Source organism: Monodelphis domestica, chromosome 1 (assembly GCF_027887165.1).
Source record: "Monodelphis domestica isolate mMonDom1 chromosome 1, mMonDom1.pri, whole genome shotgun sequence".
NCBI classification, from domain to species: domain Eukaryota; kingdom Metazoa; phylum Chordata; class Mammalia; order Didelphimorphia; family Didelphidae; genus Monodelphis; species Monodelphis domestica.
The window spans coordinates 482,281,210-482,297,851 of NC_077227.1; the positions used below are offsets into that span (position 1 = coordinate 482,281,210).

Here is a 16,642-nt window from a genome sequence, read left to right on the forward strand (position 1 = left end):
AAGCCCGCTAGGAAAATAATTTATATATATATATACATACATATATATATATATGTATGTATATATATACATATATAAATTAATATTACATTCTTCAACATTTATATGGCAGTTGAAGAATTAGGGACATTGAGGAATTCAGCATACCTTCAATTTTTTATATTATTAGGTAATGTCATTTTTGTATGCTTCAGTACTGTGTTTAGAGATGCTAACATAAAAAATTATTTAAAGCTGAAATTCAGAAAAACACACAAAATTATGAAGCTAAAATACAAGAAATGATGCAAGAATCTGAAGCTAAAATATGGGAAAACATAAAAAAACATGCAATATAAAACACAAGAAAATATTTAAAAATTTGAGGCTAAAATGCAAGAGAACATACAACTCCAACTAGATGATCTAAAATGTTTCTTACAGGATCAATTGGCAAACATCCACCCCACCAGAAATAGGTCTGGACATGACAGACCTGTTTCTGAACCTCTAAATGAGGAAATTTCCTTCCCCGAAATAGAGATGGAAAACACATTCCCTATAGCTCAGTTAACAGACTTGTTCTCTCATGGTCTGCAAATTTTGGCTGAACTTAATCCCCAAGACCCACTCCCTGCAATCCCAATTTCTCATGTTTCTCCTCCTACACAAAACCAGGTTCCAGCCCGAAGGAAATCTCATCTTTCTAAAGAAACTCATCTTAGTCAAACTGACCCACAGGTACCAAATTCAATTAGAGGCCTGTTTCCTCTAAGAGAAGTACCTGAAATAGGATGGAACGGGGATGTGGTGACTTTAAGGCACAATATACCATTAACTCCCCAAGAAATAAATGAATTTACATGAAATATCCCCACATATGAACAAGATCCCTTTCTAGAAACAAAAAAGATGACATATTTTTTTCAGTATAACCCATCTTACAAAGACGTTGAAAACTTGCTACAGGCTATTTTAACTAAATGTGAGAAAAATAAAATAATTGCTTATGTCAACAAAACCCAGGGGTGCAATGCAGCACATTGGCCATCTCAGGATCCCAAATGGGACTATAATGCTTCTGAGGATCTTTTACAACTATACCGTTGTAGAGAGGTCATCCTAACAGCAATGAAAGAATGTGCAGACAGTACAGATGAGTGGACAGAATTTGAAAAGATTAAGCAAAATGAGGAAGAGACACCCTCCAGATTCATGGACAGAATAGTCGAGTTTGGGGGTAGATACCTGGATTTTGAACTATCTAAAGAAAATTGCATTAAGACAAGTTAGAAAGCTCTTTGTCAATAACTCTCACAAAGTGATTAGGGATTATTTTAGAACACATTGCCCAAAATGGCCAGAGATGGACCTTGAAGAATTGTGGAAAATAGCTCTATATGTTTCAAAGGGAAACAAAGAAAAGGAGAAAGAAAATAATGATGTCATAGAGGAAATAAAGAATTGAGATGTTTAAAAGATAAGATGGCTAAAACAGAAAGTAGGCATGATAATCAACCAATGACACTTGCCCCTCTCCAGGAATCTAATTATCGATCCATTACCTGCCAATTCTGTGAGAAGGGCCACAAAATGATAGAGTGTAGAACTTTACTCAAGATTATCAGAAGGAATACACAGTTTAATAACAACTACAGAAGTGATCATTATAGAAATAACTATAATAATGATAATGGAAACCACAACTTTAGGAATGATAACTATAGGAATACATATTGGGAAAATAACTCAAACCAAATGACTCCACAACAATATAACTTAAGTGATACTTATCCAAAAAATACTCGGGGTGCTAATGCCCCTCAGGGCTGTACCCTTCGGGGGGGTGCCCAAGGAACTTCCCAAGTACAATGAAGGTGTGTGTGGGGAGGGGGGGAGACACAGGAATCAGAGGATACAACCTTTGATTTTCTGGACCCTGATGTCCTACTACCCATTGTCCCTATCCACTGCCCCCCCATACTAATGAACCCCATGTTACCTTAAAGGTGGGTAACACCTATTATGATTCTCTTTTAGACACTGGAACCTCCAGGTTTGTATTAAAGAGTACACCTGATTTACATTGTTATTCTGTTGGCTCAGAGAATGTAATGGGAGTGTCAGGAATACCCCAAAGGGTTAAAAAACTTTCCCCTAGAATAATGTCTGTAGGACTCCTAGAGGTACAACATTCCTTCCTTTTGATGCCGGACTCCCCTTTAAATTTGAAGGGGAGGGACCTTCTATGCAAACTCAGAGCCACAATAACTTGCTCCCCAGATGGTTCCTTATCATTGGAAGTACCCGAGGAATCTTTAAATTTACTCCCTGTAATTCTCTCAGAGAGTCAGGAGGGGAAAGAGCATCCCACCTTTGTAATACCTGAAAATACACTGGAGTCTCTTTGGGCCACATCTTTTTCCGATGTAGGCTTACTTAACTTGGCTGTTCCTGTGCAGATAAAAACTAAATCTAGCCCACTTCCTTCCATTCCTCAGTATCCCCTCTCAAAAGAGGCAATAGAGGGTATTACCCCAGTGATAAACTCATTAATTGCACAGGGAATAATAATCCCTTGTAAATCTGAATACAACATGCCCATCCTGCCCTTTAAAAAACCAAAAAGGGGGCCCGATGGCAAGCACCTCTATAGATTTGTACAGGATTTGAGGGCTGTGAACAATCACATTATAAAGAGACACTCTGTAGTTTCCAACATCAATACTATTATTTCCTCTATTCCTAGAACAGCTACATACTTTACAGTAGTGGACTTGTGCTCAGCCTTCTTTTCCATACCTATACATGAAAACTCCAGGCATACCTTTGCTTTCACCTGGAAGGGCTGCAAGTACTCCTGGAGTCGGCTGCCACAGGGTTTCGTAGAAAGCCCGAGTATATTTGCACAAATTTTGAGACAAGATATAGATAATATAAAATTTAAAAAGAGCAAATTAATCAAATATGTAGATGAATTACTCTTGTCTTCAACAGATACAGAAGCATGTCAGGAAGATAGTAAACACCTTCTTTTGGAATTGCACAAAAGAGGATATAAGATCTCGAAGGATAAGGTTCAGTGGTGCCTCCCTAAGTAGAACATTTGAGGTTCATTCTGACTATGGGTGCCCACTTTATTTCTCCCAAATATGTTGAAAATATTCAAAATTTAAGGACTCCTACCACTAAGAAACAGTTGAGAGCAGTTTTAGGAGCAACAATGTTTTGTAGACAATGGATTTCTTGCTATGGGGAAATTACTAAACTCCTTATAGCCCTAACAAGGGATTTGGTCCCTGAACCCCTAAAATTAGAGCCAGAATACCTGTCAGCTCTATCAGATCTAAAACAGGCTTTCCTGTCTGCCCCCACTCTAGGCATCCCAGATTACAACAAGCCATTTACTTTGTGTGTACATGAGCAAAGAGGGGTAGCTTCAGGTGTTTTAACTCAGACTTTGGGGCCTTCTCAGCACCCAATTGCTTATTATTCTGCCCAACTGGACCCAGTAGCATCAGGAACATCACCATGTCTTAGAGGAGTAGCTGCTACAGCCTTACAAGTGACAAAAATTGTTGATCTAGTATTGGAATGCCCATTAACAATTATGTACCCATATGAGGTAGAAGCATTGTTGCTAAGGCATAGAACACAGGCATTCTTGGATCAGCAAATTATAAGGTATGAAATAACCTTGTTAAATAGCAAAAACATTACTTTGAAATTCTGTACAACCCTTAACCCTGCCACCTTGCTTCCAGATTTACCAACTTCAGGAGAACCATTACACAGTTGTGAAATACTAGTGTTCATGGCAGAAAAGCCTCGAGATAATGTCTTGGACACTCCCTTAGACAATCCAGATCTGGTCTTATTAACTGATGGTTCCTCTTTTATGAGGGATGGCATAAGCTTCACCGGAGCTGCTATAGTCACAGAATTTGCCACTGAGTGGTCATCTTCACTGCCCTCTAATATTATTGCTCAAGGGGCAGAACTCATAGCTCTGAAACATGCCTGTATAATTGCCAAGGATAAAAGGGCAACAATTTATATGAATTCTAGATATGCTTTTGGCATTTGTCACTTAGTCAGGATACTATGGCTTCAGAGAGGATTTTTAACCTCAACTGGAAAATCTATAGCTAATGCAGAAATTATTAATGAAGTTCTTTCTGCTCTCCATCTGCCTGAAGCCCTAGCTATAGTTCATTGCTCTGCCCATACAGGTGGCACTGACCCTGTCTCTAAGGGAAATGATCGAGCAGTTACTGCTGCAAAGCTAGCAGCCATAGAAGGGCCTGAATTAATTTTAACATTAACAACCACTGATGACTTAAATTTATCACTTTCCTATAATGAAAAGAAAGTGGAAAAATGGAAGCATAAATTCAAAGCAAAACAGATTAATGGAGTATGGGTGTTATCTGAAGGAAAACCCCTGCTCCCTAGAAGTTTCTATCACCAAATTTGCCAAAACTATCCATAAAAATGGTCACTTTGGCACCCAGGACATCATGGACTCTGTTAAGAGAGTATGGATAGCCCCTGGTATAACTACTATAGCCTCTAAAGTGTGTACACCCAGCTCTACTTGCCAAGTATATAACCAACATAAAACCTGTCTATGTAAGGCATGTCACTTTCTCTCTCTCTCTCTCTCTCTCTTTTCCCCGGAGAGGCTGACTGGCAGCATGCTAAGCATTCTGACATCTTGGCGTGGTGGCAGCTATTGTCTGGGTTTGGTGGTGAGGTTGCCCTTGAACTGATTCAGGTTCAGGCATCTTGGCTGAGCCCTTTGGAGTTCAGACTTATTCTTTCCTCCTTACTCTTCAAAACCTTATCTTCCTAAAGCCTCTGGTCTTCCTCCTGGCACTAGCCAGGCGGGAGAAATACTACACCCTTTTCCTTCTTCCTTCTTCTTAATTTCTTTCCACTTTATAAATTAAATCACCATAAATTTCCAGTTGACTTGGTTATATTTCTTTTATATTGGGGATATCCATGGAGACCAAATAATTAACATAGTTTAAGTCACAATGCTAAATTATCCTTTACACTTCTCAGTTGTGTCCCATACATCACCTTTTTCATCTACCTCTTCGAAAAGCTTATAAAATTGATAAGGCATTTGTTCTACATCATCTTCATTCATTTATAATTACATCTTCTGGTATCTCTTCTGATTCAGTATCTGAATCAAATTCACTAAATCCAATCACTATGTTCTTTGGATTTTTCTCAATGCCATGTAAATTTGTCAGACTTTGTTGCTAACTTTGGCTTTCTGATTTGATCGAAGCCCATGTCCCCAGCTTCTGTGTTTCTCAAATCAGTTTCTGTATGTTTCTCACTACTAAGCTTAAGATTTTCATTTTGAAATTGTAAACTTAATGGTATGGGATTAGCTTCTTCTTGCAGACACTCTATACTGTTAATAATCATAGATCCTACTCTAACACCAGTCTGAGGTTTATGTTTATCTTCATTCTTATTTGACTATGTAGAGATAGGAATCTTTCCCTCTATTTTAATATTTTCTTTTGGGAATAAGTTTGGTACATCTGCATGTCCCCCTCCATTATCAGTAGGTCGTGTGCCTTCATTCAGTCCCACACTACATACATATGTTGCTGGTTTTGTAGCTAAGGTGTTTATAACAACTGAATCAGTATCCATGTCTTTGCTACTCTCTTCCAGTTGTATGTGGGTCTCAGCTAATTCTTCTTGATTTAATTAATTTCCTATGAAATCTACATTTGAGTTTGTATTTCTCTACTACATTGGAACATGAATCTAAATCATAGCTGTTGCTTTGACCAGATTCCCCTCTGCTGTGGGGTGTCCCTAAGGACTTCCCTGACCAGCAGGGTCCCACAAGGGAAGGGGCTCACCTTTGTGATGGGACCCGAGGAGAGATAGGAACCGAGAACCAGGGTGGAAATGAAAGACAGGGACAAGTCAGTGTTTGAATAGGCAGGCAAACCCAAGATATTCCTCTTGATAGGAAAATATGAGTACAAAGGAACACCAAAGGTGGATGTGGAGATTAAGATAAGGAATACAAGCCGAGATGGTTACAGCTTCAGGAAAGGAGAAAGTTTAGAGAGGGAGAGAGACAGAGAGATTGCTAGGGAAGATTGAAGATCCAAGAGGAATATTCATGGTCACTGCCTCTGTATTTATTGCCTTCATCTGTTTAGGGAAGTATTCTCAAGCACGCAGTAACCACGTTACAAAGCATGGACAATGAGGATTGGATGGTGAGGTGAGAGTAACACCTTTTTGGGCGTGTAGATTACAAAACCTTGCTTTCTGGGCAAAGGAGGCTCCAATCATGTTAATGAGTTTGCTCTAGGCATGGCCATTTCAAGGTTACATTCACAAACCTTATTGATAAAACCTTGTGCTTGGAGACACAGCAGCCATACAGTTATTTATGATTCATAGATGTGAATATGCTTGGGATGCTACATCTGCCACTTAGAATGTTGGCTTAAACTGAATCCTTGGGTTGTTACTAAGACTTCCATTCCATCCCCATATTCAAATTTAACTGTTATGTCACCTCCATTACTTTGAATAGGATTAGTGTTTTCAAATGTAATTTCAGCTTCATTTTCAGTTAATTTTGTCCTATCTTCGCTCATTGCTGGATGGAAAGTAGCTTCTGGATTCAAATTAAATATATTTTCTATGGGTACCTGTGCCATAAAGCTATTTACAGTTTGGTGGGAGGTCATCTGTAAATGGTTTTAAAGCATTGTTATCTTTAGCAACAGTAACCTTTAAGGAATTGAAATTATGTGTCTCTGTATCTGTCACAAACTCCTGCTTGAATCCTTGTGACTCTTTCTTTCTCTTTTGCATAATTCAATTCCATTATCCACTCTACACTGGAAAAAGTTCTCTAAAAAAGATTTTATTTCATTGATACTCTTTTCCTGTTTGGTTACTATGCAGCTTTTCTGAAAGTCTCTTATCTCATTTGCAATTTGTGAAATAATTTCTTTTATTTCTATTTCTGTCTCTTACTTATTCTGCCTTTCTCTTACTTTATTGCAATGGCTTTCACTCACAGATTCACTTTCTTGCATTGAATTTTCACCATTTCCAAACTTTTTTTCTACTATTTTCAACTGCAGCCTCATTTTCATTATGTCTTCTATCTCCAAGTGTCACACTATATATCTTAAAGGCCTGGCTTCATAACTCTTTCCTAACCATATCTGAGTACTTGGATTTTGCTCCAGATTTTGTGGCCTGTTGCATCTCATGCACGTCCAGAGCTTGCTTTGAGGACTTTAGCATGCAATTGGAACAGCAAGAGGACTTTTTGTACCTAGTTTGTGAATTTAGTGTGTTCTTGCTGTTATTGACTTCATATTTCTTCTTTAAAAAACAAATTTTAATCAAGTGACCTTTCTTGTGAAAAAAGAAACATTCCCTAGTCTCTCTTTGCACTGGCTTAGGTTTATAACTAGGCCTTCTGTAACTAGATCTCGTGTAAGTCTTAACCGTGTTTAGACTCCTGTTTTCTTAAATCGCTTTTTCCTTTAAATTTTTCTCAGTCATTTCTAATTTTTCTTTTAGGTCCTGGACTTGTTTACTTTGTTCTGAGTTACTATCATGTAAGTCAGTTGCTGTCTCACACAGTTCTATCAGGGTGACCGAATCATACTTGGGGAAATAATGCTTGAAGAAATTTTTTAAGTGAGGTGTGCATTCCCTTATAAATTGCCTACAGACATAACTTGAAGAATCTTCACTATTAGTTTCTAGACCTAAGATTGATTCTGCCATCTCTGACAGTCTATGTATGTGGCAGGATGTTCTCCTTTGCTCTGCATGATCTTATCGAACTTAGCCCATTCATTTGGTTTTGAACAGCATTGTTTTATGGCCTGAAGCAAGTCCTCCCTGCATTTTCTTAGGTAGTATAAAAATTAAATTAGTTTCTCTACTAAAAGTATTATATTTTATGAGGTTTATTAAAGATTATTAGAATTAAGAAATAAAGAAAATACAAATAAGAAAGCATGTTCTTAGGGCACAGAGCCCATTCACAGCCACTCACATCTTGCCTGTGTGTAGAGAAACCCATGTGCTTAGAAGTAGAAGCAGAGAGACCTGAAGTAGACTGAGAGTCAGTTTAAATACAAATTGTGTCCTTGGCCCAGGTGAGCACTCAGGTGAGATTTTAGGGGATTCTGGGAACTGCCAAGGACTTCTGGGGATTGAAGTCTGGGGTTCAAATCTCCATTTTTACAGTAGGACATGCTAGTAGGGTTAGCAAAGTCCATATCTACCCTTTGTTCCACAATGGGCCAGCTAGTCAGGTTTCTCTCAGGGAGAGATGGTAGCAAAGAAATGAAGAGTGATATGGTGGCAACTATAAATACTTTAGCTACCCACAGGCCAGAACCATATGTATGGATTAAGGTGGGAAAGAAAAACTACAAAGCTCTCTTAGACACTGGTGCTTCAAAATCTGTCCTAAAGTCATGTCCAGGGGATACCAACATAGGGGGTATGGTTTCTGTAGCTGGAGCAACGGGACAAATTCAACAGGTCCCTGAGCTCAAAAGTACTATGGTTAAATTGGGTCCTCTCACCACAGATCATACCTTCTTGTTAATTCCATCATGCCCAGACAATCTTTTAGGATGAGATTTTTTGTGTAATATTCAAGCAACATTATAATGTGAAAAATCTGGGGAACTTTATTTGCATTTACCCAAGAATTCACTGAAGCACTATCCATTGTTATACTTAGAACAACTAGAAGAAGAACCTGAAAAGTCGTAACATCTATGTATGACATACCAACAGATATACCACAGGGGGTGTTTGCAAAACATCAAAATGATGTGGGTCGGATCAAGTCGATTACTCCTGTCAGGATTGGGGTCAGGGAAAGAATACCACCTAAGATACTGCAATACAAATTGAGTAGAGAAGCAAGAGAAGGGATAACTCCTATCATAAATAGTTTGCTTGAGCAAGGCATATTGAGACCTACGGTATCTGAATATAATAGCCCAATTTTAGGTATTAAAAAGAATAAGCTAAACGAAGATGGCACTCCTGCCTGGAGATTTGTGATGAATTTGAGGTCTGTAAATAGTTTTATAAGGAAAAGACACACTGTCACACTGTCGCCAAACGATATTATAACTCAAATTCCTGCAGAAGCTAGGTGGTACACAGTGTTAGAACTGAGCAATGCTTACTTTACTATACTGTTGCACCCTGATTCTCAAAATATTTTTGCTTTCCAATGGGGACAAACTCAGCTGTGCTATACTAGATTCGTGAAAGGTTGTTGTGAGTCTGCTTCAATATTTTGTCAACTGTTGCAAAGAGATCTAGCCACCATAACTTTCAAATGTAGCAGATTAATACACTATGTGGATGATTTGCCGCTAGCGTCTCCTGATCCTAAGACATGTTTGGAAGATTCAAAGAAATTATTGATAGAACTTTATAAGAGGGGACATAAAGTTTCTAAAAAGAAGATTCAATGGGTCCTTTCAACAGTGGAATATTTAGGATTTGTCCTGGACGGGGGAACCAGGAAAATCTCTAATAAGAGGATAGCAGACATATAGAAGCTAGGTGTCCCTAGAACTAAGAAAGAACTCAGAGCTTTTCTAGGGGTTGCTGGTTTCTCAAGGCAGTACATAGTGGGATAATCTCATATTTCCAAGTGCTTAACTGATTTGACAAAGAAAGACTTTAAAGAACCATTACAATTGAGCAAAGAACATTTACATGCTTTGTCACGGTTGAAAGGAACTATTCTATCAGCTCCAACTTTGGGAATACCTGATTATAGGAAAGAATTCCATTTGTATGTCCATGAAGCAAAAGGCATTGCTTCTGGAATGCTAGCACAGTATTTTGGGTTAAATATAAGAGCTATTGCATTTTACGGTTCTATCCTTGACACGGTTGCACAAAGAATGGTACATTGCCTCAGGAGCGTAGTAGCTACTGCTCTAATGGTCGAGAAGTCATATGATATAGTACTGGGATATAAATTGCATGTGTATTCTGCACACCAAATTGAAAAACTATTATGGTCACAGAATATGCATTCATTCACCGATGCAAGAATATCCCAGTATGAAGTCATTTTGTTAGGTAATGATAACATCACAATTCATAGATGTGCACCATTGAACCCAGCGACTCTAATTCCTGATTTGCCAATGGGTGGTGAAGTATTGCATGATTGTGATCGAATAGTAGAACTTATGCATAGGCCAAATGAATGCCTTAAAGATACACAGCTTGTCGATCCAGAAATAGAGTTATATACAGATGGATCCTCCTATGTTTTCAATGGGAGAAAATTCACAGAGGCAGCGGTAGTTGACAATGGCAGAACGCTTTGGCATGCAGCATTGCTAAGTCATGTCAGTGCCCAAGGAGCTGAGCTCAAGGCTCTGCTCATGGCCCTAGAATTAGGTAGAGGGAAAAGAGCTAATATTTTTTTCTGAATTCATAATACACTTTTTCTACTGTACATTGGTCATCATACATATGGAAAAATAGAGGTTATAAAACTTCATCTGGGAAACCAATTGCATATGGCAATCTAATAGATCATATTATAAGTGCTATAGACTTTCCTAAAGAGGTGGCCATAATCCATTGTAAGGCACATACTCATGGAAAGGACAGAATATCCCTAGGGAATGACAGAGCAGATATAACATCAAAATACACTGCAAGGTTCAGTCCCCACCATGTGCTGAATTTCTCTCTGATTGGAAGGCATAATCTCACTGAAGCCTACGACAGAGAAGAAATACAGTCATGGAAAGAGCAACTAGGTGCTAAACTAATCAAAGGCATCTGGATTGCTCAAGGGAGAAAACCTATTCTCCCTAAAAAGCTATATCAATAACTATGCACCGTAATTCATGCAAAGGGACATTACGCAGTGCAAGAGATTCTGGATACTATAGAGAGGTATTGGACAGCACCAGGAATTACAACAAATGCCATTAGAACTTGTCAGGCATGTGAAACATGCAGGAGATATAATCAAGGACATTTTAAGAGTGTTGCATTGGGAAGCAGACCACTAAGCTATATACCTTTCCAGTGTATTAAAATTGATTATATCAACATGCCAGAGACAAAGGATACAAATATGCATTGGTCATTGTGGATAGATTGACTAGATCGGTTGAAGCATGCCCATCCAAGAAAAATGATACTGCGATGGTGGTGAGATTTCTATTGAAGGAGATTATACCTAGATATGGCATTCCCAATACCATAGATTTGGACAAGGGGTCCCACTTCACTTCCCAGGTTCTACAAGAAATCTACAAGAACTTGGGGATTAAGTGCAACTGCCATTCAGTTTATCAGCCCCAAAGTTCCGGGCAGGTCGAACATATGAACAAAGAATTGAAAACACAAATAGGTAAACTCTATTCAGAAACACACTTAAAATGGACAGATGTTTTGCCTCTTGCATTGTTCAACATAAGAACCAGGTCTAGGACTGACTTGCATATATCACCATTTGAAATACTATATGGTCAGCCACTTTGGCATGGTAGGACAGTAAAGCCACCTTACTTGTCCATGTTAAGAGGGGAATGTGTTCTTCATGAATACTTAAAACATATACAATGTAGAATTGAAGAACTAAGGAAACTGGGTTTGCTTGTGCAAAGAATACCACTAGGTTTTTCATTGCATAAGATAAAACCAGGTGATAAGGTATATGTCAAGAACTTTAATAGGGAATCTCCTACAGAACTAAGATGGATCAGACCAACTAAGGTCGTAATGACAACCCCAATGTCTATAAAGGTTGATCAAAGAGATCCATGGTTCCATGCTCCACATGTAAAATTGCATCACACCCATAATGTTGAGTAGCTCTAGGACAATACTCAATAAGCAATAATAGTCCCTAATGAAAGAAAAGGAAAGCACACATGAGAGTACAGACACTACAGAAAAGAGAGCACTGCATGTGTTAAAATGATAAAAGGATAGCACCCCTGAAACAAATACAGCCAGTAACAACACAGACTAAAGGAAAACATGCATTTGAAAGTTTAGCAGCCATATATATATATGTATGTATATATATATAGAAGTATATATGTATGTATATATATAGAAGTATATATATATACATACATATATATATATACTTATATGTAGTCTCTGCCAGCCACACAGTAACAGAACAGAAAGAAACAATGTTATTATAATTGAATACATAATTCTCTAAATTCTATCTCCAAGAAATGATTACAGTAACCATACAATAAACCTCCTTGAAAAAAATCAAACATCTAAAAGATAAGCAAACTTACCTTATGTACAATGCTATTAAGAACTTATTTACACACACCCATGAAGATATACATATGCAAATATTACTCCCATGCATGAAGATAAACACATACAAAGATTACTTACATGCATGAAGATGTATACATATAAAGCTTACTCTCATGCACGAAGATATACACATGTAATGCTTACTCACACACATGAAGAATTATTGATAAATTCTCACAAGCATTCATGAAGATTTCACCTTACTTCCATGCAAATGTAAATTTCACTCTTACATGCATGCACACATAAAAACCTTACATACATACATGTTTGTGTTTGTTCCCATGTGTTCCTGGTTCCTGATTATTCCAGTGGATCCTGATTTGAAGAACACAAGAAAGTGATAGAAGACAGAAGAGTGGCAAGCAACATAAAAGGACATAGAAGGGCTTTGAAATTTTGGAACTTTTGATCATGAGGATATGTAAGAATGCATCATACATGTTAACATCATGTATATGCATGCACGTGCTACATAGAATTACACTTTAGGAAGATGTCTCATGGAATGGGTAAGTATACAACATGCATAGTTGCATAACAAAAAGACACAGTGATACACATTTCTGTGGAAAATTCAAACAGATAAAGATATTTCTTATCTGCATGAGTTTGCACAGAAATCTAGAAGGATGTACATATGTAAATTTGTATAGACCCTATGTACATATGTAAATACTAATTTACTAACAAACTAATTTTATTAGAATAATTTATTAATATATTCTAAAGACTAACAATAGTGACAGCCTAGTGAATTTGTTCAAGTCTTAGGAAAGTAGAGACAGACATAGAAGTTAGATTGCATTGTTATTATAAGTTAATATTTGTTAGTGGTAGGAATTTTCTTGGTTAAATTTATAGATATTAGGAAATGGGACAATTGCATATTCTGAATGTTAGTGAAATTATTGGAATGATTTAAAAAATTGTTACAGGATTTGTTATGTAAAAACTATGTTCATGTAAATCCCTTACCTAAACCATTTTCCTATACCCACTCTTAGCTTAGCATCTAGGTAGACATAATAGCTAAGATAAGTTAAGATTTTGTTATTTGGGGGGTAAGGGAATATTTCAGTTAGTACAGAGACAGAATAGATATAGAATAGATAGATAGAGTTATATAAAAGGTAAGTATCATTAAAAAATGCAAGGTGCATTTTTTTTAAAAAAAGGGAGGAATGTGGAAGAGGCATGAAGGAAGAATTTTCATGCATGCAAGACAGAAAGCTGGGGACATCATCTGTCAATCAAAGTGAACATTCCATTTGGAATGTTCCTGGGAAAAACAGTTGGAGCCTAGCCAGCAGATGAACTGAGAGACTTCCTTGGCTTCTGACCAAGGGAGAGACTGGCTTCTTCTGACCTAGGATGAGGCTTTGGTGTGGCTGATATTGGTGACTGACCATTATATACTAGGCTGATTAGAAGAAGACAGAAGAAAATCAATTATCCTTCATAACTCCCTGACAGACTTTTGTGTCACAGCTGTGACAGGACTGACATTTCTCAAAATCCTCCTAACCCTCATTATAGACTAGGGATAACCCCATCCCTCTTGCCTCATCTTCCATCCTTGTCCTGTTGTTCCCAATAAACCCCCTTACTTGAGAAAGGAAAAGAGTTTTCCCTCATAAACCTCATAATCCATTCAGGGAAGGGGGAGGGGTTGAAGCTAAAGGCTTCAGAAGAGGGTGGTGAAGGGAGGAATTAAGGAAGAGGGTAGGAAAAATATTAATCAATTAGCCATCTAGGTAATTGATAGACACCCTCAAGTAATCCTAGTAGTAATATCTCCCTATTACAACTAGGCATCTTGAGGTTTCCCCTAGTATCTCTCTAGTCACTCCAGAGTATCCAGTTATTACACCAGCATATTCTGTGTGTCAGGAGATTTGATTTGAGTTAGATAGGGGAATCTCAGGGGTCTAATTAGGGAACTAGAACACTTGTAGTATCAGAAATCAGAAATTTCATTTATATCCATTCCTATGTAGGGATAAAATGGAGTGGAGTAGATCATGATATTTTTAAAAACCAAGAAACCAGAAATTTAGGGGAGTTTGAGGGAACATCTCTGTCAGGAATTCTTAAACTTTTTATCATGAATCCCTTATCAGAATAAAATTTCAAATGTATAAAAAGGCATATATAGGATTACCAAGAAAGTCAAATATATTCAAATATAGTTAAAAATTTTTTATTAAAAAAAAAGGTCTTTTGGTTAAAGACTCCTGAACACGTGGATATTAAAGACCCTTAAATAAAGGCAAGCAATTAAGAGGAACAGATTGTAAGCCAGGTGCTCATCTCTGAGAAAAAAAAAGGAGAATAGCCAAAGAATATGTATGTATTTATAGCCAAAATGACTTGGACTTGGGAAAATTTTGATTAGGTGGCTACCAAAGAAGCAAAAGTTGAGTGGTAAAGGGAAAGAGAAGGGCTGGACATAACAGTGAGCAATAAGTTTTCTGACTCTTCCTCTGGGATCTTGGTCATTAGGGAGTATAGGTGAGAAAAGTATATTGGAAATGCAGAGCTATCAGAGGGCAGTCCAGTCTTAGTAAGGGCTAGTAGATGGAAAGAAGATGACCCATGATTTATAGATGAAAGGGACCTAAGAGGCCATTTAATCAATCTTTATTGTAGATAGAGGACATTACAGTCTCCTTATAAAGGGCACCAGGTCTCCATGAGGACAGTAGATAGAAGAACTGTGAAGGAACCTTAGAGGCTCTTTTGTTGTTGTTTAGTCATTTCAGTTGTCCAGCTCTTTGTGACCCCATTTAGGTTTTTATTAGCAGAGATGTTAGAGTGGTTTGGCATTTCCTTTTCAATCTCATTTTACAAATGAGGAAACTGAGGCAAACAGGGTGAAGTGACTTGCCCAGGTCACCCAAAAAGGAAGAGTCTGAGGCCAGATTTGAACTCAAGATGAGTCTTCCTGATTCTGGATTCTGCACTCTATTGTGCCACCTAGTTGCCCCTAGAAGCTATCTAGTCTATTCTTATTATAGAGAATCAAAGTTTATAGCTAACATTTATCTAGTTTACCATCTGCAAAGCATTTTATGTATACTTTCTCATTTGAGCCTAACAACAACCCTGTGTGGTAGTTATCATTTATCCTTATTTTATAGGTAAAGAAATTGAGGCCAAGGGAATATGTGATTTGCCCAAGGTCACACAGTTTAAGTGGAAGAAACAGTATTCTAACACATATCCTCCTGTCCCAAATACATTGTTCTTTTTACTATATTACAATGCCTCAGCAGTCTTAATGAACCACCATGGCCTTTAAAAAAATCATCGCCTGGTGACCTACCTTCTCAAAATGAACCTTATTGAATATAGATAGCTAAGCTGACTTTTGAATAATAGGCACAGTCCACTGTGTGAATATACTTAGAGTCATTCAGCTAGCTGGGACCTGCCAGAGCTTGCATTCTGCCAACATCGTTTTTGAAAATGGAGGGTCACCTCCATATCCTGATAAGGTATCAAAGTAGAGCTTCAGTGGAGTACATCTCTGTCATTACAAGAAGAAGCTTTTTCCCCCCCCATAAACAGTTTTAGTTCTACTCTTGTCTATTTACTTAATCTCAGTGTCTAATCTAGCTAGCAGAGAAAAGAGCAGATAAAAAGCTCATTGCTGGTGACACAATCTCAGTAATAAAGTAGTGACTTGGACAGAGCATATAGCATAAATAGAAAATTCTTGATTATGAAATTAAAAATATTTAGATAATTTTTTCCCTTTAGACTCAGATTGGACCATTAGTTTTCATTTATAGTAATACAATAATCATTATTGTTCTCCTCTTTGGCACTTATCTATCATGAACCCTGGGGGTGGCACTTGTTATGAGCGGAACAAAAGTAGATAGAATTGTGAAAGGCAGAAGACCATCAGATGGAATTAGTAGATGAGACTGACAGTCTGGGGAAATAAACCAGTTTGATTTTGTAAAATCACAAAAGTAGACCAGCCATCTATGAGAGAATGATTTGACCAAGTGGAAAGAGCAATTAGCTGGAAATCAAAAAACTTATGACCTCGTTCTACCTCTGTAACTAAAGATCTGAGTAACCTTGGGCATGTCACTTTCTCTTTGGGCCTTAGTTTCATCATGTGTAAAATGAGAGCACTGGACCTGCCTATTGATTGATTGATGATCTCTGAGGGCCCTTCCAGCTCTAATGTGTGAATCTATAATCTCTAGCTCTTTCATCTCTTGATTTCTACTCTCCTTACTTTTTTCTTTAATTCTTACCT

General features: G+C 37.6%; 1 protein-coding gene across 1 annotated transcript in view; it reads left to right on the plus strand.

The window, feature by feature from the left end:
- Positions 1–12,208: 12,208 nt before the first annotated feature.
- The window catches only part of NKAIN4 (sodium/potassium transporting ATPase interacting 4), a 172,008-nt gene continuing 167,574 nt past the window's right edge, over positions 12,209–16,642 (plus strand). Inside the window, exon 1 of the mRNA XM_056812844.1 lies at positions 12,209–12,875. Within this exon, the coding sequence (XP_056668822.1) occupies positions 12,867–12,875 (9 nt within the window). The 5' untranslated portion in view covers positions 12,209–12,866. The remainder of the gene's footprint in view (positions 12,876–16,642) is intronic.